This window comes from Nomascus leucogenys, chromosome 18 (assembly GCF_006542625.1).
Source record: "Nomascus leucogenys isolate Asia chromosome 18, Asia_NLE_v1, whole genome shotgun sequence".
In the NCBI taxonomy this organism is placed as follows: Eukaryota; Metazoa; Chordata; class Mammalia; order Primates; family Hylobatidae; genus Nomascus; species Nomascus leucogenys.
This window is the reverse complement of record NC_044398.1, coordinates 54,240,990-54,266,728: the sequence shown is the minus strand read 5'-3', so window position 1 is coordinate 54,266,728 and position 25,739 is coordinate 54,240,990. Positions and strand designations below refer to the sequence as shown.

The following is a 25,739-nucleotide window of genomic DNA, read 5'->3' as shown; positions in this document are numbered from 1 at the left end:
CCCTTCCATGGTTTTGTTTTATTTTGATGTATAATTTTAGTCAATTACATTTGTAGCACTAGCTGAAAATTATTAAAATAACCCAAGTACAAAAGGGTAAAAAAGCAATATGAAGCATATGTTATTTAATGCTCCATTAATTGATAATTTTGCTTGAAGGAAATATTGGCAAGAAGGAGTGGAATTCTTAGCTCTTTGTTTTTACTTTAAAAAATCCCAGCAGTCCTCACTCAAAGGACCTAAGTTTTCCACTGGAAAGACAAAAAGAAAAGTCAGGTCTAGCGTGCTACATGCTTAACGACACAGTAAAACAGTATCCACTTGGACTCCAGTCACATTTCAAAAGTACAGTACAGCTTAGGTGCACAACTGCCAAGTAATAATATATCATATTATTATAATTATGGCTTTTTTATTTAACTAAATTATATTTATCTCTTTATTCAAGAACTGTAGTTGAAGAAGTCTTACCTATCACAATGCATCATGTTTTTGTACATGACACCTACCAGGAATGTTGCAATAATTCCCACTGCTCCATTGTGCGCACAGTTACTCTGTATTTATTATTCGTTGATATTCAGAATCTATGCTTAACTTTGAATGTGTGCAAATTCTCCATAAAAACTCTCAGAAGTAAGGAAAACATCTTTTACCATAAAATCATTTGCTAAAAGTCTATGTTATAGAATTACCCTTTAAGAGGGGGTACTGAATAAGCTTTATTAATTTCTCTCTCAAAATCTCATTAAATTGCAAAATGTAAGTTTGAAAACAAATACATGCTTAATGGGGCTCAAAAACAATAAAATGTACCATTGCCAAGTCAGAAAAGTTGAGAAATTCATGGAAAGGAAAATATATATGGCATCAAGTTCGTGGGGAAATCCAAACAGGGAACCACAACTCAAAACAGGTGGAGGGCAAGACCGTGGAGAGAGTGAGCTGCTTCTCCCAACAGGGCACAGATGTTCTAAGTGCACAGTTCACAGAGAATAAGTGGCCTACCAGGGGAATCAGGGTTATCAGTTACGAGACAGCTGTCAGAAGAGCTAGGGCATACCTCTTCTTCCTCTCTGAGTCCACAGAGAGCTTTCTGGGTCATCTAACCCCAGGATAAAGCTGCTACAAATGCTCTTTAAATAGGTTAGGGGACCTGTCTAAGGGGGGTTCCTAGAAAAGACTTTAAGGCCATTAAGAGGTACAGAGTAGAGATTCTAGTAACTTCTGATCTCTACAGAGATCATAGCTGCTATGACAAAGGAGTGATAAGGAAAAAAAAGATGTTCTTGGAGAATAAAAATAAGATACCAAACTTAAAAGAAAAACTGCAGTAGAAAAATTGATTTATAGGGCCAGGCATGCTGGCTCCCATCTGTCAATCTCAGAACTTTGGAAGGCCAAGGTAGCAGGACTGCTTGAGGCCATGAGTTTGAGAGCAGCCTGGGCAACATAGTAAGACTCCCATCTCAACAAAAAAATTTAAAAATTAGCTGGGCATGGTGGCACATGCCTGTAATCCCAGCCACTCTCGAGGCCCAAGGTAGGAGGATTCTTTGAGCCCAGGAGTTTGAGGCTGATGTGAGCTATGATTGTGCCACTGCACTCCAGCCTGGGCAACGGAGGGAGATCCTGTCTCAAAAAAAAAAAAAAAAAAAAAAAAAAAGAGAGAGAGAGAAAAGTTGATTAAAGTATGAATGGGGGAAAAGTTAAAGACCAAATTATTAATAATAATCTAGAAGATAAAGCTGAAACTGTTCAGAAAATGGAGGAGAAAGATGAGAAACGTAAGAGGAAAAGTAGAGAACCAAGGAATCTCAGGCTGAGATCCTTTCACAAGTGAATTCTTTTAAACTTTCAAGGCATCAGGAAGAGCTAATGCTTACTTTATTTAAAATTTCCTAGCGTAGAAAAAGATAAAATACATTCCAGCTCATTCCATAAGCCTAACATAACTCTAATACTAAAACTGTGCAAGGAGACCGTTAGAAAAAAAAAAGCTAAAGACAAATCTCAGTTAAGAATTTCGATGCAAAATTATTAAATAATGTTAATAAATTGAATCCAGAAATATATTAAAAGAATATTATATTGATATGGGATAAAAATTTTCCCAAGAATTCAAGGATGATTAAACATTAGGAAATGTTCTACTGTAAATAACTTGGATAGATTAAAAGAGGACAACTAGATGACAATCTTAAAAACTATAGAAATAGCAGTTTGTTGTAAATGCAATGACCTATTCAGTTAAGCATGTGGTTGGGAGATATCTTATTAAATAATCTAGGAATGGAAAGAGAATGCCTTAACTCAATAAAGTGATTACACCAGAAACCTTCTGCAAACATTATACTCAATGGCAAAATATAAGACAAATTCTCATTAATGTGTGTTATTACTGCTGTGAGTCAATGATGTTTTGTCAACCTGGCCAACATAATGCAATAAATGGAGGGAGGAAGGAAGGGAAAGAGAAGGAGAGTAAATACACAGAACTTACTATCTGAAGATGAGATACTTGTGTACTTGAACAATGGAACTAGATATAAGAAAAATATACAAAATGCAACAGCTTTCCCGTATATCCATTATAGCTATTATTGAAAAGAACTCATCTGCAATAGAAACAATAAGAGCAACAAATAAAAATCCAGAAATTAACCTAATGAGAAATATCCCAACCCTATATAAAGAAAACTATAAAAACTAAAAAGGTGACCAGAATAAATGGAGAAATCTGCCATGCCCTCAGTGGGAAGACTTGATATAAATATCATGGACAAAAATATTCCCCAAACTAACATTTAAAGTCAATGAAATCCCAAATTAACTTCTAACAAGAGTTTTTAAAATAGAATTATCAAACTTAAACTTCTACTAGAAAAATAAATTCAAGGACCTAGATGAGAATATTTTGAAAAAATAAACTGGAAGTAGACATACCCTGTCATATATCAAAATGGGCAATAAAACTACAGTCACGAAAATGGTACACTATTCTATTCACAACAGCAAACACATGGAACCAAACCAAATGCCCATCAGTGATAGACTGGATAAAGGAAATGTAGTACATATACACCATGGAATACTATGCACCCATAAAAAGGAATGCAATCATGTCCTTTGCAGGGACATGCATGGAGTTGGAAGCCATTAGCCTTGGCAAACTAATGCAGGAACAGAAAACCAAACACAACATGTTCTCTCTTATAAGTGGGAGCTGAATAATGAGAACATGTGGACATAGGGAGGGTAACAACACACACTAGAGCCTGTCATGGGGGGTTCAGGGGGAGGGAGAGCATTAGGAAAAATAGCTAAAGCATGTTGGGCTTAATACCTAGGTGAGGGGTTGACAGGTGCAGCAAACCACCATGGCACACGTTTACCTATGTAACAAATCTTCATATCCTGCACATGTATCCCAGAACTTAAAATAAAATAAAAAGGAAATCAAATGTTATGCTATTAATATATGTTTAAGTTTGATAGAATACAACAGAGTCCAGAAATAGGCATACATATAAAGGAAGTCAGTATATAATAGGGGTGGCATTTCAAATCAATAAGGAAAGGTAGAAGTATTCAGTAAAATGTGTTGGGACAATTGGCTGTTCATTTGGCGGAGAAAAAAGTAGTCTGATTATGATCTCATATAATTTACAAAAATAAATTGTAGGTAGATTATAAGTATATAATATGTACTTAAAATAATAAAAATGGCAGAAAATATACTTCTGATACAAATTATCAGAAAAATTAAAATATAGCATACTTCTGTAATCTTGGGAGAGATCTCCAAAAAATGACACATGACATAAGGCAAACATTGCCAGATTTAAACACGTGTCATCTACCCTCTTGGCCTCCTACTGTATGCTCAGGGCCCAACACCCCCACTGGGCAGAGTCCTTTATCTGCCACCAGGGAGGTTTACTGGTGCTATGCTCCCCAATGCTCCTTTGCAATGTCCCTGTCTTGTGGCTCAGAGCCCAAGTTCTGTTCTAATAGAGACACTGCGATATGCATTTAGCTATGACTTTATATAAACTGTGGGCTTCCTTGTCTCCCTATGCATTGCACAGAATTGCACGCTGTCAGAGGTGTAAGGTACTTATGGATTATCTTGTCATACATCTTCGTTTTACAGCTAAAGGGATGAAAGCCATGATTAATAAAGGGGCTTGCCTTAGAACACATACCCAGTTGCTAACAGATCTGGCCAACAAACAGAGCTGCTGATTTCTAAGGCATTGCTCTCTGCTCTGTCCACATTATAGCTTCCTGTGGTCTCATCTACAAGTGGATAATTTCATGTAGGTAAGGAGGCTGGTTGGAGAGAAAACTGGGGCACTACAAAGTCATTTTCCAAATCACAGTTGAAGCAGCGGGAACTTTACTGTAATCAAAATATACATTTGATGTGTATTCCTTCAACCCAGCCTCTACCCAGACCTTTATGCTGTCATTTTAATGAAAGCATCTGAGAGACAAAGTGAGGTCAAACATAGCACAGACGGGTCATATGCCTCTACGGTTCTTCTCTGAGCGTCCTATGAGCATTTCATGGAGTCTGTGTGTGTCAGGGGGTGGGGATTAGAATGGAATTTAAGGGTTGGTAATATGTCGTGAAATCATAAAGTTGAGCTTTTTTTATTTTCCTAATGAGAGGAAAGTTATTGTAACTATAAACTAAATTTTACTGCTTCAATCATAGTAACCATGAAATAGTCCTCGCACACCTTTCAAGATAGTTGAGAATTACTATTCCAGATGATTTATGCTTATACTTTTCCAAGCACATTTTAAGAAAAAAAAATATACATACAAAATCTTCTGAAAGAAAAAAGTACACAGTTGAAAGAAAAAAAGTGCACAGTTAGATAAGCTAGAGTCCCCATGGGTTGCTGCATAAACATGAATTGGTGCCATATTTCTAAAAAGGTCTAAAATAAATGAACCCAGGAGACACCATCAAAACTAAAACAAGTCCAGTTGCACTAGTGACAAGGTTACGACCCATCTGGATAGATTTAGCAGCTCAGAAGAGAATTCTAGGAGAAGAAAATATACGAAGATTAGATGCAACCAAAACAATGATAAGAAAAAAATGGAAAACAATCATATTACTCAATCTTGGTTGCAAATTAGCAAAGGGTGTGTGGATTCCAACAGCCAGCCACAATATTGCAACCATCCAGCTTCCTGCTAGGCTCAGGCATCACAGCAAAGACACTTGGCACCAAATAGCTTCTGGCTAGGAATTTTATGTTTAGAAATGTAAGCCCCAGTAACATTTAAGGAATTCTCTCGCTTGCCAGATAGCCATCCTTTTGCTCTGAAGCCATGTGACATACCACTTTGCCTTTTTGTGCATCTGTTGTCTACATCAGTGTAGAAACTGGGAGGAGAGACTCTGAATTTTGGCCCTTAGCAAAAGGGTACATTTTAGTATCATGACAGTCTTGGCAGAACAGGGCATTCTTACTTGAAATGTCTCTGCCATACTGGGAGATTTGTTCACAATCACCTGAGACTGGCTCAGCTGAAGGGACTATCAGTTCTTAATACACAGGCAACTATGTGAAAACTTAAGAAGCAAGCTGTTTCTTGGAAATACCACTTTATGAATGGTTGTCTCTGACCATCTTTCAGCATTTTAAAAGGTTTCGTTTTCATCTGAGTTCTGTTTTTCCATTTTAATTTTATATTACTAAAATATTCCTCTCTAAATCACATTGTAAAAAATGTTCTCTCTATTTAAATGCAAACTGATCAAAATTTTCATTTAAAACAAAAACAGCACACAAAAAAACAAAATTGTGTGTATGTGTGTGTAATAGGACCAAAAAGTGAACACAGTGTTTAAAAGATGTACGTATTTATCACTGTATCAAAAATACTCAAAAGTACTGAAGTCAGTGGGCAAGAGGCAGTTTTTTACCCCTATCTGCAGTCCAGCAATTCTGGAAGACATGAAAAAAGCGCTTAAGAGAATCATGGCCACTGCTAAGGTGCTGCCCAAAACCATGAGCCGGTGAAGTCTAAACTTCAATTTTGCTTTTTTTGGTTGTGTGACCCGAGCAAATGCTAAAAGTGAAGTTCACCCTGTAGCACCTCCTGCTGGGCTTGGAAAAACAGTTACTGACTCACTTTGGGGAAGACTCCAAACTGTTCAAAGTAGAGTGGTGTTGCTGCTTCAAACTGAGACTAATCTATCTCCTCAAAACCACTTTCAAAGTGGGTTGTTATCCCTCAAGTCGTTTCTGGCCACTTCCTGGTAATAACTTCAATGTCTCCAGTGTTATGTACAAGGCAGAAGGGAGATGCCACCGATCATCTTCAAAAGCAACCTTGTTTTTCCAACTATATTTAATTTCTATTACTGCTGCTACTACTACTACTACCTACACACACACACACACACACACACACACACACCCCACAGAAACCTTTGGCCACCAGTATTAACGGTGTGGGATCTTCTGCAAACCATTTCTATTTCCCATAATAACCAAAGATGACCCCTAGGTACTGTATGGCTATTACAACCCACAATTTATAATATCAACTTGTGTAAAAACCTTTCCACTCTAGCTATTAAAACAGAGAAACTTTTAGAAATGCACACACACCTACTCCAAGTTCTCAAAAGTTCAACACTAATGATTTAAGTATTTTTTAAGTAAAAGACATTTAAGTACCTGAAGCTGCCAAAAACCGTTAGAATTACTGTACAAAGGATCAGGATCACATCTCCAAGCAACAGAGCAACTCATAGCCAAAAGTGAACATTTTCAGGGCCTTGTATAGAGGCTAAAGCAATTTCCTAACCTGAAAAATAAGGGATTGATCTGGAAGATCCTTTAAAAGCTGATTGCTGGATTTACAAAAATCCCTGACTATTTACTTCTTTAGTACAATGAAACAGAGAAATTGGGTAACGGAAGCTGTCAAAGAGGAAAGAGAGAAAAAGTTCATTACGCAGCTGTTATTTAAACACACCACCCTTCATTTAAACTGAAAACTGAGAAAAATATTCAAATTTTGTGAAGGAAATTGGGCAAAGTGAACACGCTTATTATTATATTTTTTCACTTCCTCAAAACTCACAGTTATAAATGATATCATTTATAATGGAAAACAAGAAACCAGGCTTCCAAAATTAAAAGTACCAAAACTCTGGACTGGAAGGAAACACATATTTACCCTGTGTAAAAATTCTGTTACATCAACAAGACAAATTTTAACACAGAAAAATACCTTCTTAATTTTAGAAACAAAGTAGGGAGGCAGAAAGGAAAAAACTAACTACAGCTAACAAAAAAAAAAGAAGAAGAAGGGAGAAAAGAAACCACTTCTATATTCATTAATTAGAATGTCTTGTTATTTTCATAGACAGTAAAAACTTTTTGAAATTCTTTTTAATCTGAGGCCACAGAAGCATCAATGGATCATATTTGGTCTCGTCAGTGTATAAAGCATTTACAAACCTAACTAAATATAGAATTAATGGGAGTTAGGTGCTTATATTCCTTATACATAGAAGAAGGAAAAAAAAGGACCCCTTTATGCCAGCTTTGAGTTTGGCTTGATTTTTTACGACTTATTTAGAAGCCCTAGGGAATGAGAAAGTCTCTTAATGGAAATACTGACACAGTCTTAAATATAGTGACATGAACAAGCACTTCTATGAAGCTGCCCCGGGATGTGACTGACCACTGAAGCAAGTCTGAAATGCATTGAGTATCAGAAAGTCAATTATGATCGATTTGCTGATAAGTATCAGTAGAACAGTAATGCCAAAATACAGAGAATGCATTTGCAAGATCAAAATTTCACGTTGGTAAACTTGTTCTTAGCAGGAAAATATCAAAAATGTATGGGATCTTTGCTCTTGCACATGGAGGAGACAGAAAGTGTAAAATTTCTGTATGGACTTTCTCCTATTCTCATATGCAGCTAAAAATAGTCATTCTGAAAAAGTCACAACTTTGACTTTTGTCAACCTTGACAGTAAAGGTGGCATGCTGCAGGGTTTAAATGAGTGGGTTTAGATCTGTGCTTTATTTCTTAAGTCTCACCTCCAAGGTTGTGTATGCTACTAGGTAAACAATACATCCCATTACTTAGTGAAGTCAAATTTGTAAAATCTCCATTTGTTTTTATTTGTCTGTTGGCTGTGCTTTTTATTCTTTGGTGGATTTTCTTTAAACTGTCTAAATTTCTCCATTTTTCATCCTTGCATCTCCTTGGAAGTCACTCTTTTACTTGAAAATCGATTTAGTTTCATTTTATTCTTTCTATGTTTTTATTTTGATTCTCTTAAACATTTCATTGTTTTCAGCTTCAGTGTTTTTTTTTTTTTTTACTTTACATTTTTCTTCTTTTTAAAACTTTTTTTAAACCAATTCAAATGTATTCAGGACCCTTTCTCTTGTTCTGTTTACAGACACAGATCAACATATACTTAAGTAAATTTAACGTTTTTTATGATTTAAGGAGCAGACATACTAAATCATCAAAACACGAATTCATTCACTGAAGAAACATTTATAGAGTAAATACGTGAAAGACACAGTCGTAAGCACTAGGGGAATTATAAAAATTAATACAACACCATTTCAGGGCCTCCAGAAGCTTTTAATACACACAAGGCAGTGACAGCCAGTACCAAAGGAAAGAGATAGGATACGGCTGCATTTCGGAAAACAATTTGCCCACATTCAGCCAAATATGAAATCAGTGTTGCTACATTTTTTAGGTACCACAATGTAAAAGGACAAAAATGTCAGAAGCAAACACAACCCTAAAATATCTGTACAGTTTCTAGGCTAAACTGCCTCATACTTTCGATTTGTTTGTAAGCCATATACTATGAAAGTGCGAGTCTCAGCATCTATCTACATGTAGGATTTTTCGGGCTCTCACATGATACCAAATAACAATGAAAAGTGAATGGAAAGCCACCTCTGAAGGAGCCAGCACACAGCTCATGTTGCCAATATTTCTTTTCTTCTTTTCTTGTCTGCCATTAATCTCTCAGTTCTTCACAATGGGTGAAACCCTGGTACAATTGCATTTGAATTTTTGCAAGTGAAGCCAGAAAGAAATGTAATTTTCGAACATCAAATTAATTTGAACTTCAGAAAGAATCCATGTCAATGTGTTTTGCTACAATCATCACTCATAAATGTTTACTAAGAATCTATGGTATTCCGAATAGTGCTTAAGATTTTATAATTCTATAGCAATCCCTTGCATATTCAAAGGGTCAGCATTTGTATAAATCTCATTTTAAAAGATTCTGCTTAGAAATAAGTAATTAGAAAAGTTCCCTTTCAAAAAGGCTGTCAGGAAGACAAGGCTCTTTATTCAAACGAGTGAGGGGCAAGTTTCTGATTGTGATTAACCCTGAGGTTACTGATTTGAAAGGGTGGAACAGTATATAAGAAATACAAGGAAGAGGACATTTAGAGAATAGAAAGATTATTAAAGTACCTCTCCAAAGTTGTGCTGAATAGTGTAAGTTTGGAAGAGAAGAAAATTCTCTATTTTTTAAATTGGTCCTTAAATTTCTGCTATCTGGAAATTGGACTTATGTGAAATACCTCATTCCCAGATGGCCTTTGTTAGGTAAGGTACAAGACAAGGAATTGGACAACCTTTCAAATATCCTTTAAATGTCACTCGCTGGACTGGTGATAGAGGCTTTTATTATTCTCTGCTGGAGTACATCAACAGTCATTTGCATGCCAGGAAAAGAATGTCTGGAATAATCCAAAAAGGCAAAGCTTAATTCTTTCACTAAAACCAAGAAAGTGACAGCACAGAAAGGGAAATAAAATAAGAAAATAAGTATCCAAGGTAGACTTACTGGTCAATAAAAGCCCAAAAGAGAAACCGTGCGTGTGCACCGAGGCACTCATGCAGGGCCCTTAACACGGATGACTCTTGATGCCACCATAAGACTTTTTTAAGCTACCCCCCAAGACAAAAGCTGAAATGAAGGAAACAGATATTGTCAGGGGGAATATTCACTGCTCAAAAAGATCTGCCAAGGCATCTTTTTAAACCTTTCTTCTGGTTCATTTAAATATGGTTTCATGGATAGAGTGGCCAGCACCAAACACAGGGCTCCGGTGAGTCTAAGCCAGAGCTTTCAGGGAGTGGCTCCGAATTATCATTTTTGCATGTGGAATGAATGCACATAGGAGCAGCACCTCATATGCCAATGGATTGTGTCCCAGAAGGGTCCTTGTTACATTGGTTGTTAAGAACGGAGAGTACATTTCTCCAAAGAAACTATGCCATAAATTAAGCTTGAAGCCCAAGCAGATCCAATGGTTTATTGAACTCATGAACATATCTAGATTTTATTACTGATACCAGCTTAAATTTTAAGGTACACAGTGTGCAGGAAGAGAGAGAAAAAGAAAAAAGAACACTTTCTCCCCTGAGGGTCATTATGAGCCAAGAAAAAAGGTTTGGAGATGGCAGTTGGACTTGTTATCCTCCCAAACTTTCTACGTCCTTGTTCCTCTTTCCCCAGTAACCAAACTGCCTTGTTCTCTCATTTTGTTCCATGTCTCCAATGCGGCAGGACATCCAAATGGATACTACCTCCCAAAGTGTCCCATGCACCAATAAATGACTTCTTTTTTTCTCTCAATTAAAATCTTCATTTCTTCCCAGGGATATTCACCTCCATCAAGCAGATGGGAAGTTAGCCTGATTAATTCATACTAACATAGAAAACACTCCTATCTGCCTAGACGCTTTGGTTTATACCAGATGTGTCTAATTAAGAGGGATTTTAGAGAGTTTAACAAGATAAAGTTTAAACATTCAACCTCTTGGGAGCAGGATAAATTTATAAAGTATATACTAACAGAGCCATGGGGGCTCATAGAACAACCATTCTAATGCAATAGGCTTTTTTTTTTTTTTTTTTTTTTTTGAGACAGAGTCTCATTCTATTGCCCAGGCTGGAGTGCAGTGGCATGATCTCGTGATCTAGGCTCAGTGCAACCTCCACCTCCCAGGTTCAAGTGATCCCCCTGCCTCTCTCCCCCTAGTAGCTGGGATCACAGGCATGCTCCACCATGCCTAGCTAATTTTTTTTTGTATTTTTAGTAGAGATGGGGTTTCGCCATATTGGCCAGACTGGTCTCGAACTCCTGACCACTGATGATCCACTGGCCTTGGCCTCCCAAAGTGCTGGGATTACAGGCTTGAGCCACTGCACCTGGCTTGCACTAGGCCTTTATAGACTGATCATCTGTGATCTGTGAAAGGGAAAAATGCAACAAGGGCTTGTCCTCAAGTAGAGCAAAACAGGAGGGGAACTCCACAGGTTTTAATTCAAGACTTGCCTGATTTACTCCTTCTTAGAAACCTCTTTCCTCCTTCAGTAGAGAAAGAAATTCCATAGGCTTGGTTCTGAGGGTAAAGTCAAAGTCTAATTCAAGTTAGAAAAGGTTCCAGTGAGAACCCACTCTGTAAGGTGGCAAAAACAGTTCCATCTGGAGAATCTGAGCCCTGGTTCAACAGGAATGGAGGTGGATATTACACCGGGGGTCCTTATCCTGGCACCTCAGAAAGCAGAGAGAGCAGACCACCTGGGGGCTAGAGGCTTGGACATCAGTTTGGAAGGAAATTCACTCAGTCAAACATCTGAAAATTACCATTCGCTAAGCTCACATGATAAAAACAAATTATAATTTTAATTTAGATGACTTAATTCAACGGACACTGAGTGACTAAATTTCCTTTGAGTATTAATTACATTTAGACGCAATGACCTTAATAACTCTGACCAATTGCAATGGTAAAATTACTACCGTCAAAAATGTTTCAACCTATTTGTAGTGAGAGCCTGCTATGGCCCTGGCATGAAGCCAAAGACTGTGGATTACAGAGAAATAATGTCTATGTAAAATCAATAAAAATATGTTTGTATTTGCTTTGATGTTTCTAGCAATATCTTCAATTAGGATTACTACTTTATAATCTACAAGATTCTGCCCCCTAGAATTTAATAAAAATAAGTGAAATAAAATTCAGTGATACATTATCCTTTCTCACACCAACTTTCAACTGGCTTTTTTTTTTTTTTTTTTTTTTGAGACACAATTTCACTCTGTCACCCAGGCTGGAGTGCAGTGGTGCAATCTCAGCTCACTGCAACCTCTGCCTCCTGGGTTCAAGCGATTCTCATACCTCAGCCTCCCGAGTAGCTGGGATTAGAGGTGCCTCCCACCATGCTCAGCTCATTTTTGTATTATTAGTGGAGACGGTGTTTCACCATATTGGCCAGGCTGGTCTCAAACTCCTGATCTCAGGTGATCTGCCTGCCTCGGCCTCCCAAAGTGCAGGGATTACAGGTGTGAGTCACCATGCCTGGCCTCAATTGGCTATTTGATTCCATATATTTAATAAAACTCATCACAAGACAGCTACTCTAACAAAAATGGGAGAATAAATGGATAAAGTTCCTTAGCTGCTGGGCACAGTGGCTCACGCCTGTAATCCCAGCACTTTGGGAGGCTGAGCCTGGCAGATCACGAGGTCAGGAGATCGAGACATCCCGGCTAACATGGTGAAACCCCGTCTCTACTAAAAACACAAAAAATTAGCCCGATGTGGTGGCACGCGCCTGTAATCCCAACTCCTCAGGAGGCTGAGGCAGGAGAATTGCTTGAACCTGGGAGGTGGAGGTTGCAGTGAACCGAGATCGTGCCACTGCACTCCAGCCTGGGCGACAGAGCAAGACTCCATCTCAAAAAAAAGGAAAAAAAAAAAGAAAAAAGAAAAATTCCTTAGCAATAAATTGTAACAAAAACAAATTGTAAAGTGTTCTTTTAAAAAATGTGAAAGTTAAAAATCTTTGTACTACTGTAGCACTGGGGGAGGGGGTGTTAATACAGACTTAGAAAATTTCTATTTAGTTCAGAAGAAGGTTGTATGCCAGAGAAAACCATAGCAGTTGCTCAGAAAGTATTTCTTGAAATCCCCTGTTTTACTATTTATACATGCCTGGTAACCCAGCTACAATTGCAGCAACACTGTCACTCAATTCCCACCGAAGACAGCCATTGATTGTTTTGACCTGAAACCTAGCAGATCAGTCTTAGGCCACCAGTCTTTCTTTATTCTCCAACCATAAAAACAAATCATTTAGTCTGCCCTTTTTAAGTTGATGCACACCCATGTAAAACCAGTTTACATGTCTAGGTTGCTTTCTCATTGCTTGCATAACTAAAAAAAAAAAAATAGGCTTTTATTTAAAAATAGAATTTGGCAAATGAATAGTCCATACTATGGACCAAGTGCCTTTGGAATGCTTTAATAAAAATAAGCCACCGAGATATTTAACTTTGAAAAGAATCAACTATACAGGTATGCTATTCATTCTGGCTTTATATTTTGTCACTTTTGAAAAGAGCATGCATTTTCAGAAGACTCACCACACTGGGAAAATTGCGTAGGCATCTAACCTATGTTTTTACCAGGCAATGTTAAAAATTTTATAAGAAAAATATTTTTAAATAAAAGATTACCAATTACCAATTACTCTCTTATTAAAATTAATGTATTTGTCTTTTTTTTGTATTTGCCTATGCACATTTGTACTGTCATAACTGTATTATAGTGTTTCCACAATTTTGAATTGTTTTTCAATTAATATTACATTATAAATATTTCTCAAGTATTTTCATAGTATCAGTATTATAAATAAAGATCTTGACTTTTATGCAGTCTTAATCTGGTTTGGAAGTAGGATAACATTTACATTTTTAAAAAAATTGATATTTTTTATACGTTCCAGAAAAATGTATAAAACACGAGCATTAATTACTTCTTCAAAGTTTGAAAAGAAATGGATGTATTAAGTCATGTGTTTTGGGAACTGGATTGACTAAAAATCTTAATTTTTCCTGAGTTATTGGCCATTTAAAACTTTTCTTGTTTATGAAATTTTAATTTGTGTGGAGAATGCCAATTTATTTAAATACACATTTACATATAGTATATTGCCAAACAACTGTGCGTAGTACTTCATCATAATTTTTTAAAACCTTTTTTGTTTAATAACTATTTATTATTGTTTCCTTCCTTTGTAATTTCCAATTTTAATTTGTGTCGATTTTTGCTTGTTTAATTTATTATTGTTTTAAAAGAGTCAACTCTTATTTATTTTTCAGCTTCCCATTTGACCTTTTTTATTTTATTTTTTTCAATTATCTGTTTGAACAATGTGATTTCTTTTCCTGTTTCTAAAAATAAACATTCATAAAACTCTGAATTACTTTCAAGTTCTTCTCTGGTCACAATAGTCAGATGTTAATATGTAGTGTCTTCATTTTCTTTTTTTTTTTCTTTTGCAACAGGGTCTCCCTCGCTTGCTCAGGCTGGTGTGCAGTGGCATGATCACGGCTCACTGCAGCCTTGATCTCCTGGGCTCAAGCAGTCCTCCCACCTCAGACTCCCAAGTAGCTGGGACTGCAGGTATGCACCACCATGCATGGTAATCACCATGGGTAATTAAACACAAAAATTTGTAGCGATGGGGGTCTCACCATGTTGCCCAGGCTTGTCTCAAGCTCCTGGATTCAAGGAATCCTCTTGCCTCTGCCTCCCAACGTGTTGGGATTACAGGTGTAAGCCACCTTGCCCATCTTCATTTTCATTATTGGCTAAATTTCATTCTATTTTTTCTTCTTCCTAGACCCAATTATTATTTACAAGACGATTTCTGTATTTCTGAGTGTTTGGAGTTTGTTTTTATTGTTGGAGTTGGTGATGAAAAGGGAAAGTGAGGTTGTTCAATTCTTTAGAAATGTATTGCTATTTTCTCTGAGATCTTTGTAGATCATTTGTCTCATATATATTTGTAGACGTTTGAAAATCAGATTGCTGGCGAAATGATCTAAAGGGTACATTAACAGAGCAACTTTAGATTTCTTAATAAAGCCTTACTGTTCATGAACCAAACTTCTTGATATTATGAAGAAAAGATGTAGTAAAATGTGTATAGTTTATATCATTAGGGCCTACTATATCGTAACTACTCTATACATGATTGGTAGTAGTAGGGATAATAATAGTGATTATAGTAGTGATGTTCTTCCTATCTGTTGTGTAGACTCAGAGATCTGGAGGAGAGTACCTACTATGTGTTCTTGGTCTGGGTTTTCTTATCTGTGATGTCATGTGCCTGTTCTAGATGTTTTCTGAGGTTATTTCCAGCTCTAATATTCTAAATCTCATTTGCTGACATTTTCAGGACCCAGACTCTGTCTACACCAGATGTTGGTCATGCATATTCCTTGTTCCAAAGTCACCTCATACACTTCTTAAGAGCAAACCTCTCTGGGAACCGAAGTCAAGATAGAAATTTTTACCAAACCTACTACTCCATCTGAAAGTTTTGGACAGGTAGGAATCGATCCTTTATTTCTGGAAGGAAAGTAAAATTTTAAAAGCTATTTTTCAGCCCTGCTTATGCTTTTCAGGAATGAGAGTAAAATTTCCAGAGCAATGGAAGCCAGACCTATACCTTTCTTTCACAAAAGCTTGACACCCTATTAATTTGTTTTCATTTACCATCACTATTTAGCAATCAAAGCATTTAACAGAAAAGACAAAATACAAACTATTTGCAGGACTGGCCACAAGCCGGCACTATCCTCTATTATAAATTATTCATAAAAGCCAGTATATATCCCCCTAAACATTGTTATTATGAAGATTAAAATTATTATTAAGAATGAAAATTCTTTCATCTTGAGTTATTTTTGTATAAAAACAAAGTGAAAATATTAAAAAATTAAAATTAAAAATATAAAAAGAATGAGACTTCCTGTCTTTAATATGAAAACTGAAAATTTCTCAATAAGACCATAATCTACTAACAAATGTATCCATTGGCAATTCTAAACAAAACGAAAGCTTTAAAACTGAATTATTGGCAATATGTGAATAATCTGATGCCTTTATACCTGTTAAAATAAATCCCTCGGATGCAGTTTTAACTGTGCTTTAAACAGGTATCACAGGAATTACTACAGAAAGCACGGGCTTACCTGTGCGATAGACAAAGTTGCCTTCGGTTTCTGATGACGATGGAGACACTAATTCTTCCTCAAATTCATTGGAGCTAAAAGATCCCGAGTGGTTTCTTTGCCTTGTTTTTCCCATCATGGTAGTGTTCGTGGCCATGACATGTCTCAAAGAGTCATTAAGGTAACGGTTCAACAAGCTGCTCTTGTATTTGGGGGGTGCCACATAGTCCTCACTGGCCCGTGACTCTGGCCTCACTCCTGCTTTGATGACCGAACTCTCACTTTTAATCACGGGATGGTGAACTGGGGTATTATAGCCCCCTTCGTTCAGGTGGGTTCTTGGAGGATTTTCTCCATCTAAAGTGGAACAGTATCACTAAGTAGGATGGTATGCATACTTTCCCCCAGCCACCCAACTCTTATATTTAATCCTTAAAAATATATAAAGGAAATATATTTAAAGTATATAAAATTATCTTTGATATTCAAGATCAATTTTTAGGCAATGAAAGAAAATATTTATGTCATCTCTCACTTATCGTATTTTAATTTTAATGAATTTCACTGAATATGTTATTCTGACACATGGTATATCTATAAACAAGAGGAAATGGCCATCATTCCTTTGGTCATTTATAGTATTATAAAAATGAAGTTACTTCATGCAATAAAAAAGAACCATTATGGCACCATCATATTTTGTGAGAGCAACCTTAAAAATAGCAATTATGGTGAACTTGCTATAGAGGCAAAATAAAGAAAGCAAAATAAAAATATTAACAAACCTTCAGAACATGAGTCATCACTGCTTACGCTAAGCCGTTCAGCATTGCCTTGAACATACTTGTTATATAACTTTATTCTCAAAGCCCAGCTTAAATCTGGCTGTCGAACAGTATTCTTAAGCCGACGTCTTGCATTAGCAAACCAATTTGACACCTAAAACGGTATTATTTTTCAATTAACAAAACTTAAAAACATTATCCATGGTGCAATTATTTTCTCATAAAGGAGCTAAGCCTCTCTTAGCACCTCTGATCATTAAATATTCCCAGGACATAAGAATACTGGACATTCACATCCATTCATTCATTTGACAAACATGTTGCTTACTACAGGCACTGAGCATTTAGTGTATTTGTGGAATAAGGAAAAATGAAAAGGCCTTGACATCAAAAAATTTTAGTAAGAGGAAAGTCCAGTAAGAGAAGTAGGAGGGTATACAAATAACTAATATAAGAAAGAATGTGATGAATGGCAGACAAGACATTAAAATGATACAGGAGTCCAAAGGAAAAAGGGGTTACTTTCATATATGACTCCAGCCTTTTTGAGGAATTTAAGTGAGCCTTTGAAGAAAGTCCAGAATAGATCAGGTCGAGAGGGAAGGGAAGTGCATTCCCGATAAAGAGGACGCAGGAACAAATAGAAGTGAAATTCCAGAGAAATTGTAGGGGTTGAGGAAGAGGGAAGAGTTAAAGATGACCTTGAGTCATCAAACCTGTGGAACCAAGAGAAGGGTAGTGCATTTGAGGAAAGAGATAAAACTTTTTGAGGATAAAATGATATGTTTGGCTTGGGCAATGTCTAGTTCGAGGTGCTAATATTGGTGACATGTCTGGTAAGAAAATAAAAGTGGTATCTGAGATTGAAGGGAGGGGATGAGCAAATTCAAGAGGAAAAGGCACAGAGGTAATAGTCAAAGCTGCAAGAGTAGAGAGAATGAAAGCAGGGTCAAGGACCAAGCTTTGGAAACCATTAGAGATGTAAAAGGTGGGACCTGTTCGCTTCCAAAAGCGGAGCTAGCAAAACAAGCAGAGGTAGAGCCATCGGTGAAGAGGGGGAAAATAAACCAAAGAACTCCTCACTTTAAGCCAAAAGTCAAGTGTTTCTTAGACAAATAGGTGAAGGCAAAGAAAGAAACATTTCAAGACAAAGAAAAGCTACTTCCACTCTTTTTTTTTTTTAAGATGCTACTGGATTTGATACTTGAGATTTCTTCTAAAATATCAGGTTATCATCAGTGCATAGATTTTTAGAAACTCAAAAGGGCGATACTTGCCTTTAAAAGAATGAAACATGGGAAGAGAATGAAGTCTTTCTGCCAGTTTGGTCCAGAACATGACCAAACTGAGGAATTTAAGCTAGGCTTTGAAGAAAGGCCAGATTACTATAATGGTTTGTGTGGCAATGTTTGCACTGGAAATTTCTACTTTTTTTCTAGATTTATACTATAAATACACATTTTTTGTGCATTACTCAAGTCCTTATTATTCTACTTTGAAAAAACCTCAAATTATACTTTTTCTCCCTGTCCTCATGGGTAAGCACATGGTGGGTTTCCCATATGTATTTAATATTCAATATAGTCCATATTATCTTCTTTGTACCTGAAGCAATGATAGTTATCCTTTCAAATTTATATGCAATGACTTATTATCTCACTATAGAATTTCAGAAGTCAGTCCACCAATACTTCTTCCTGCTAAGCTATGTTACTATTACCAAGATTCAGTCTGACTTCAAATTCTCAGTCCTTCCCATTCTCTACAGACAGACAACAAAATTATTGAGTGACTATTGTACTTTAGCCATGATGTTAAGTCCTAGGAATGAATAAGCTTTGTCTTCTGCACTCCTGGAAGGACTCGTGGAAAAGAACTACATAATAATTAACTGGGATACACCAGTGAACATTAGCTGTGGAAGCACAAGGAGCCTGATCCCTTTCTTCATGAAATTTCTCAAACTTCCCTTGGATTCTTCAACTCACTGCCAAAATCTTCATCCAACTACTTTATCTAACCATACTACTAACTGGGAATTTGAAAACATTTCTCTTTCTAACTTCCCTGTCTTCCATTCTGTTCTCTTAAATGGATCTTAGCAACTATCATCAAATTCAAGAATTGATGCACCATTTTGATTTAATCACTTCACTTCTTCAAATCCTCATAAATGTCCTGTTATCCCATAATCACCACACAATGGAAGAGGACCTGGCTTCCTGTTCTGAATTTGCCAAAACCATGCTGTGTGAATTTGGATAAATTATTCAACTTTTCTGAACTTTGAATTCTTCATCTCTAAAATGGATTTGATGGTTCCTAATATCCTTGCTAGCTCTAAAAATTAAGGTGGGTGAATACAGCCCGAGTTCCCCTACAGCAATGTTAATTTCCTTTCTACTAGGTACTAACCTCCCTCTGTTGACCAGTACTGTCTCCAGCAAGAGTGTTTTTGTCCTTCTTTGCTCCTTTCACACACAGAGTACAGCCTGCAACTTCCCCTAGATCATTCATATTTACTAGAATTCAACTCCAAAACATTTTTGTAACTTTCTTTACTAAACAGGATATAATTCAGACTAACCTTAAATCTTAACTAACCTTAAGTCTTCACACAGCAACCACACATAGTACAGTGTAAAATCCAATTCTTATGAAAGTCTTCTTATAATGAAAATGCAATGGCCTTCATTAAAAAAAAAAGTAATACACTACCCTTCTAACAGACAAAAATGGGGGAACATTTAAATAATTTAAATGTCATAGGGGATTAACTAACTTTTCATGTATAGGAGTCATACCTCTTTTATGTTTTATATACTCATAGTCTTTTTTTTTAACCATATTATAATAGTTACACTTTAGGTGATTTTCCAGAAAGGTTTGCTGATGTCTAATATAGACTGTTTTAAAACTGATTTCATAAACTGGCCACCACCCAATCTGGTAATATATGTATTCTGCTGGGGTTTTTTGTTTTGTTTTTTTCAGTACAACCTAACAGCTAGACACACTCCAAAGTCTTTAATGCGTATTTGCAGTAGGTCCTGCAAACAGCAAACAGTTGGTTAACAAATTTGCATATACTTGTTTTGCATTTCTTTCTTGATGAATTAATGCAAATTCCATCTGTTTCACTGAAGGTAAAAATATCGGTTCAAATTTTCCACTTTTAATCTATATGGATTCCTTCGGGTTGTCGTTCATATTCTCTTCAAATTGTATTTTACATGAAACAGGTCTCCTTATCAAGAAAAGGTTCTGGAGCAGAATTTTAATATCAAACTGAATGCTATATGTGTATATATGTATAGACGTTTGGGCGTCTAAGCTTTCACTATAAAATATGGGAGATAGTTAGGTATGACTAATTTATATAATTATAATTTATATCAGTATCTATCTGTCTATCTCCCATATTTTATAGTGAAATATTAGAAAGCCAAACATCTAGAAGCTGGGAGGGAAAACTAAATAATATTCATCCTACTCTAACAAAGGTGTTTACATTCATCATGTTGACAGAGCAATTGTTACAGTACACCCAAAGGGATAAACTGGCATCTGTCCATGTTTGAACACACTGAATTAATGAACTTCTGAGCTATTCAACTGAAATATTGAGCACTTCATTTCCACACCATGTAATATAACACTTGGAATAATGAATAAGGACTGATCTGAGATTTTGTTGAACATTTAACAGTTATAATAAGCCTTGTAGCTGATAATGGCATATATATCTCAGCAGGCACACTCAATACCAAGCAAAAACAGAGTTATGTCAACAAAGGAGACAGAATCTTGGAACATAGCAGTTTTAACAAATTGTATGTGGACATATCACAGGAATATGAGACTTCCATTATTAGAGGAGGAAGCATTAACATCTACTCATTATTCCTTGGTAAGTTCCATGTCCTGCAATAATACAAACCCCAATCACATACCATTTTATACTATTCCACAATAAAGCTGTTTATATTTTGAGAGTACAGAGTGTACTTCTATAGCATTTGAACAATGATCAGCCATAGGATCAGCCATAAGATCCATTGGTAATTCTATACATTTTTATTTTTTCCACTATCACTTTAAAGTTTCAGAAACCAGCTTCATTAATAATAAAATTTGAAATCATTATACGGTTGTCATTTATTATTATAAAAACTATTTTACCCCACTTAAAATTACATATTTTTGTGCATTTTTATTTTCTGAGCACTAGTGTAAGAGGAAAAAAAGTGTTTTGAATGAAAATTTCATGTAAAGCATATTTTAAAAATGTAATAGCCTTACCAAGATCTAAATGTAAAAAGCATTTTTATTTGTATTTGAACTATCATTACAGGTGGCAAATAATTTAAAATTATAACTACTTGTATTGCAGCTCAACAAAACTACTCCAAAAGAAAGTTTAAATGGCTCTCCTAATGACAAATGCTACTTCATAATTTAAAAAGTCCTAAAACATGGCATAAATGTCCTTTTGCTTTCTGTATGAAAGAATAGCCTCTATTAAATATAAAGCTATATAATTGGCCAAAATAACCTAGTGTTTCATTGCTGACATCACTGTGAAATATTCAAATAACTCTATAAATTAGTGTATTTTAAAAAGAAATAGCATACTTATTTAAACTGAAATTTTAACATAGGTTATTTATTTTCATAAGTCAGGTTTTTCTGACTGGAATAATTTATTTAGGAACTACTTTGGTAAATCGCTAAAAGATTCATAGTTTTATGTTAAACAGATATTAAGCCAAGAACACTAAATTAATTTTCCCCTCCACTGCTGCAGCAAATCACTATTAATACCACTGCCTGATAATACGAAAGAAAACAGATGTCTTTGTATATAATTATATTCTGAAAATAAGCAGAAATTACATATTCTAGCATTGATAGCCTGACTATAAGTCAACTTTCATGCCTTGTCCAACTTTCCAGTAATTCCTAAAGGGAAATTTTAAATACTCTGGAAAGCAATTTTTATTTTATCCACTAGTTCCTTTTTTCTTTTTGGAGTTCCTGCTTACTGTAAATTTAGTGGAATGGCCAAATTTTCACAGTCAGGTAATGCTACTGCAATGTGCAAAACTTCTCACCTGATGTAGCTCCTCCTCCTCTTCTTTCTGAATAAATTTGCCTGTTTGCATGTAAAAAGTTCAAGCCACCGCATTTATTTTAAAAAAACTGTGACATGATGGGAAGAGCATTTGTTCCAGAATTATTTATTTCCAGTCCTCTCTGTCTTTTACTGACACAACTGCCCCAACTCTTGATTATGTCAAGTGTAAAATTCTGATAGTAGCTGCCTACAACATCGTGGTTTTGTGAACAGTAAGATTCGGTTTTGAAAAGCTAGTCAAATGTAAAGTAACGCTGCTACCAGAGAACACACAAACTTTGCACCATTTCTCTACACTTGGCAAAGTAACCCAACCATCTGAAATCTGCCTCCTCTCCTTAAGCCCAGCAGAAAAGCATCAGGAGCAAAATGCTGCGGATTGCAGCTAATGCTTAGGATGCTTCCTATTAAAAAATAATAATAAGTTGGGGGGGTTGTTGATCCAAATATCATTTCTTGTCTTTCTATCCCCTACTCCTAGCTGTCAGTAATGGTAATTTTGAAAGTTACTCTGTACCTGAGCTTTAATATTGGGCCTTAATATGGAGCGTCATACTGCGTGGTTCTCAAAGTGGGGTTCCTCCCTAGCCTCAGCTTCAGTAACACCTGGGGCCTTGTAAGAGATACAAATGATGGTCTCACTCCAGACCTGCTGAATCCGAAACTCGGAGGTGGGGCCTAGCGATTTGTGTTTTAAGCTCTCCAGGCGATTCTGATGCTCACTAGTGTTGAACCTTCTCATAAGTCTGCAGTTTACTTTTCCCTTCCCTCCCTGACAGCGCATCCTGCATTCTCTCCCGCACGGAGCATCTGCACTGAACTGAGGGATGAGGGTGAGAGGTAATTCAGAAACTCCCACAGCTCGGCTCCAGCCCTCTCCAGGTAGAAGCGCCACGTGGAGAGCCACACGAACCCTAAGCGTTCCTGCTCTTCAGCCCCTCGCCGGGAAACGGATCAGGGGGTTAATGGATCCTGATTACCTGCACTAGAGTCATCTGCGAGCCGAGGGCCAAGAGTATCTTCTCGGTCTTGGTGGGGTACGGGTTGTCACGATGCTTGTAAAGCCACTGCTTGAGGGGCCGCGCCATGTCTTGCAGGGCCTGCCGCTTGTGCCTCACCTTCCCGCCATTCTGCCGGGCGCTGGAACGTGGGCAGAGGAGGAGGCCCTGGTGAGCGACGCGGTTGCCCGCCCGGCCCCTCCACGCCCCGGCCAAGCCCGGGCCCCGCATCCAAGCTGCGCATTCCTGCCTTGCGCCCCTGCTCTGCGCGCGCCCAGAGTTTGGGAGAGGCAGGAAGTGGGAGCCACACAGTTTCTGGATGGGGAGATCATTTCGATAGGTTTATCTTGAATAGGGGGATACCTTGAACCCAATACCCCAAGGTTAGAGGTTTAGGAGACGAAGGTCAAGTGATTTGAAGAAAACTGCTATTCCAGTCGCGGATCTGGGCAGCGGGGCTAACTGCTACCCTTCCCTCGCCCGCTGGCGCCGCGCCCTCGAGTGGCCCTGGCCTGGCAGGCCTGGCAGGCCTGGCAGGGTATGCAGCTGGCTCTCGAAACTTCCCTCGGGGATCTCTTGTCTGCTCCCAGAGGCTTTCCGTCGCTTGTGGTCAGGGGAAAGGTCGCCGACTGGACATAGGGAATAAAGCAAAGGAGCACTGCCGCCCCGGCTCTCTTTAAGCTATTTCCTTTGATCTTTCAGGAAAAGGGGGAAACTTTCCAAAGGAGGTGGTGGTTTGTGGAGGAAAGCTGCAGAACCCAAAAGCACTGTCGGGCCGTTTCCCGACTAAGGGAAGGTTAAAAGTACGGCAAGCTCTGTCCCATCAGGTAAAGTAAAAAGACCTCAGGAAAAGCATATTCAGAGAGGGTAGAGGCAGAGGCAGCCAAGAGCCTGGAGCCTGGAGCCTGGAGCCTGGAGCCTGGAGCCTGGAGCCTGGAGCCTGGAGTGTGGCCTGGGGCGCTGCGCTCCCGCACGGGTCCGGGAGGTGTCGCGCGCGGCCGCCTGCGAGCCCAGCCGCTCCCCGAGGCTTGCGCGCCTGCGCCGGAGCCTCCTGGGTTTCTGCCTCTTTAAACACTTTGAAATGCAATTCCACCCGAAGCGACTGGTAGTAACATTTTGACGAAACCGAATCTCTGTTTTACTAAGCAGCGACGCCGCAGAACAAGCAGCTGATGCAATCGTTCAGGTGGAGGCCGCCAGGAAGGCTGCTCCTCCCCGGCGGGGCGCCCGGGGAGCCGCCGGGATCGGGCCAGGCAGAGCCTGCCCTCCACTCACCGGCAGTCTGAGCAGCTGGCCCACCCGCAAGCTACTGCCCCCCAGCATACCCCTCACCCCGCTAAACTCAAACCCGGCCCCGCAAGCCCGGGGCCTCCCCCTCCGGGTTCGCCGCTGGCCCCGCCGAGCCGCGTGCACGCCTGCGACTCCCTGCCGGGAGGCGACCTTCCCGACTCCTTGGGCCAGGCGAGCCGCGGGGCTCTGGCGAGGGGCTGTGGTGACCGAAGAGAAGTCCGCGGAGCCTGAGCCTGGACTCCCCGACTGCTCGGCTTCGCCTGTTTCTCTGCACACAGCTCAGTCCTTTTTCCTCGCCCTTAGCCGCGCACCGGCACCCGCAGTCCGGAGAGGGGCAAATAACCCCCAACTCCGAGGTCCAGGCAGCCGAGGGCCGAGGGGCAGCTCCTGGCGCCCTTAGTCTCCACCAAGCTCCTTGGAGCTGCCCCGACGAATTGATCCCTCATGTTTTAAGATAGGAGCCCCTTAACTGAGAACGCGCGAGCCCTGGAGGGGCAGACCTGCACTCCCAGGGAACTCCGGGCCCTTTCCCGTCCACACGCCCGCGTTGCCACGGGACCCCGGCACAGCTCACCGCCCCCACCCCTCCGGGCCGCAGGCAGGCAGGGCCCCCAGGGGAGTGCGCATACCCGGTCCTCCGGTGTCTCAGGCCGAGGTTGTCCTTGAGGGGCGGGCCGTCGGGAATGCCCACCTCGGGGCGGGCGTGAGGACTGTCCAGTATACTGCTGTAGGGCCGGCCACCCCGCTCCCGCTCCGAGGCGCCTCCATCCTCAAACAGCACCGCACCGCCGAGCTTGTTGAAGACGATGGTGTTCATGGTGCCGGTTGGCAGGGACGCGCGGCGCGGCCCCAGAGCCTCGGGGCTGGGCCGCCGGGAGCTCCGCAGCGGGGCTCGGCTTCTAGGAGAGGAAGGTGCATCTCGTTACTTACTGGCTGAGAGTGCTCAGACCCCTGCAGGTCCAGGGCCTTGAACTTGGCCGGGTCGCCGGGCTGCGGAGCCGAGGGGAGGAGCGGCGCTGCTGCAACCGGCAGGGACCCTGCGGCTCTCCCCAGTTGGCTACACGCCCCCGCCCCTGCAGGCTTCCGGGACAGGTACCTGCCCTCTTCCTTGCCAGGCGATCGATCCTCCCATCCCTTCCCTCCCCAGAACTACAACCGGGAATCATTCACCCGCACAGGCAAAGGAAACGAATTCTCAAACGTGCCTTTGGGTTTCAGTTTGAATCTGGGAGAGGCATACTTCGGACTGCGGAGCGCGACCGGCGTGAGGCCGCCCGTGGTTCTTCAATCACAGCAGAAGACTAAAGCCTCTGGGAGCCCCAACTCGGGGCGTCAGGAGGGGTTGGATGGAAGGGAAGATTTGGGGTAATGTGCCAACAGCATCCGCAAGACCCCCCAGCTCATGAGTCCCAGGCCATACCGGAATTTGGGGGATTTTCGTGTTTTCTAGATCGTG

The 25,739-nt window shown here is 39.3% G+C and overlaps 1 protein-coding gene across 2 annotated transcripts in view; it reads right to left on the bottom strand.

Annotated features, from left to right (window-relative positions):
• MKX (mohawk homeobox) overlaps nucleotides 1–25,739 on the bottom strand; it is a 73,690-nt gene that overhangs the window by 46,172 nt on the left and 1,779 nt on the right. For both annotated transcript variants that reach the window (XM_012502757.2, XM_030798649.1), the window contains exons 2-5: nucleotides 24,913–25,182; nucleotides 22,976–23,135; nucleotides 16,859–17,012; nucleotides 16,095–16,430 (exon numbers count right to left, since the gene is read on the bottom strand). In XM_012502757.2, the coding sequence (XP_012358211.2) occupies nucleotides 16,095–16,430; nucleotides 16,859–17,012; nucleotides 22,976–23,135; nucleotides 24,913–25,100 (838 nt within the window). In that variant the 5' untranslated portion in view covers nucleotides 25,101–25,182. The remainder of the gene's footprint in view (nucleotides 1–16,094; nucleotides 16,431–16,858; nucleotides 17,013–22,975; nucleotides 23,136–24,912; nucleotides 25,183–25,739) is intronic.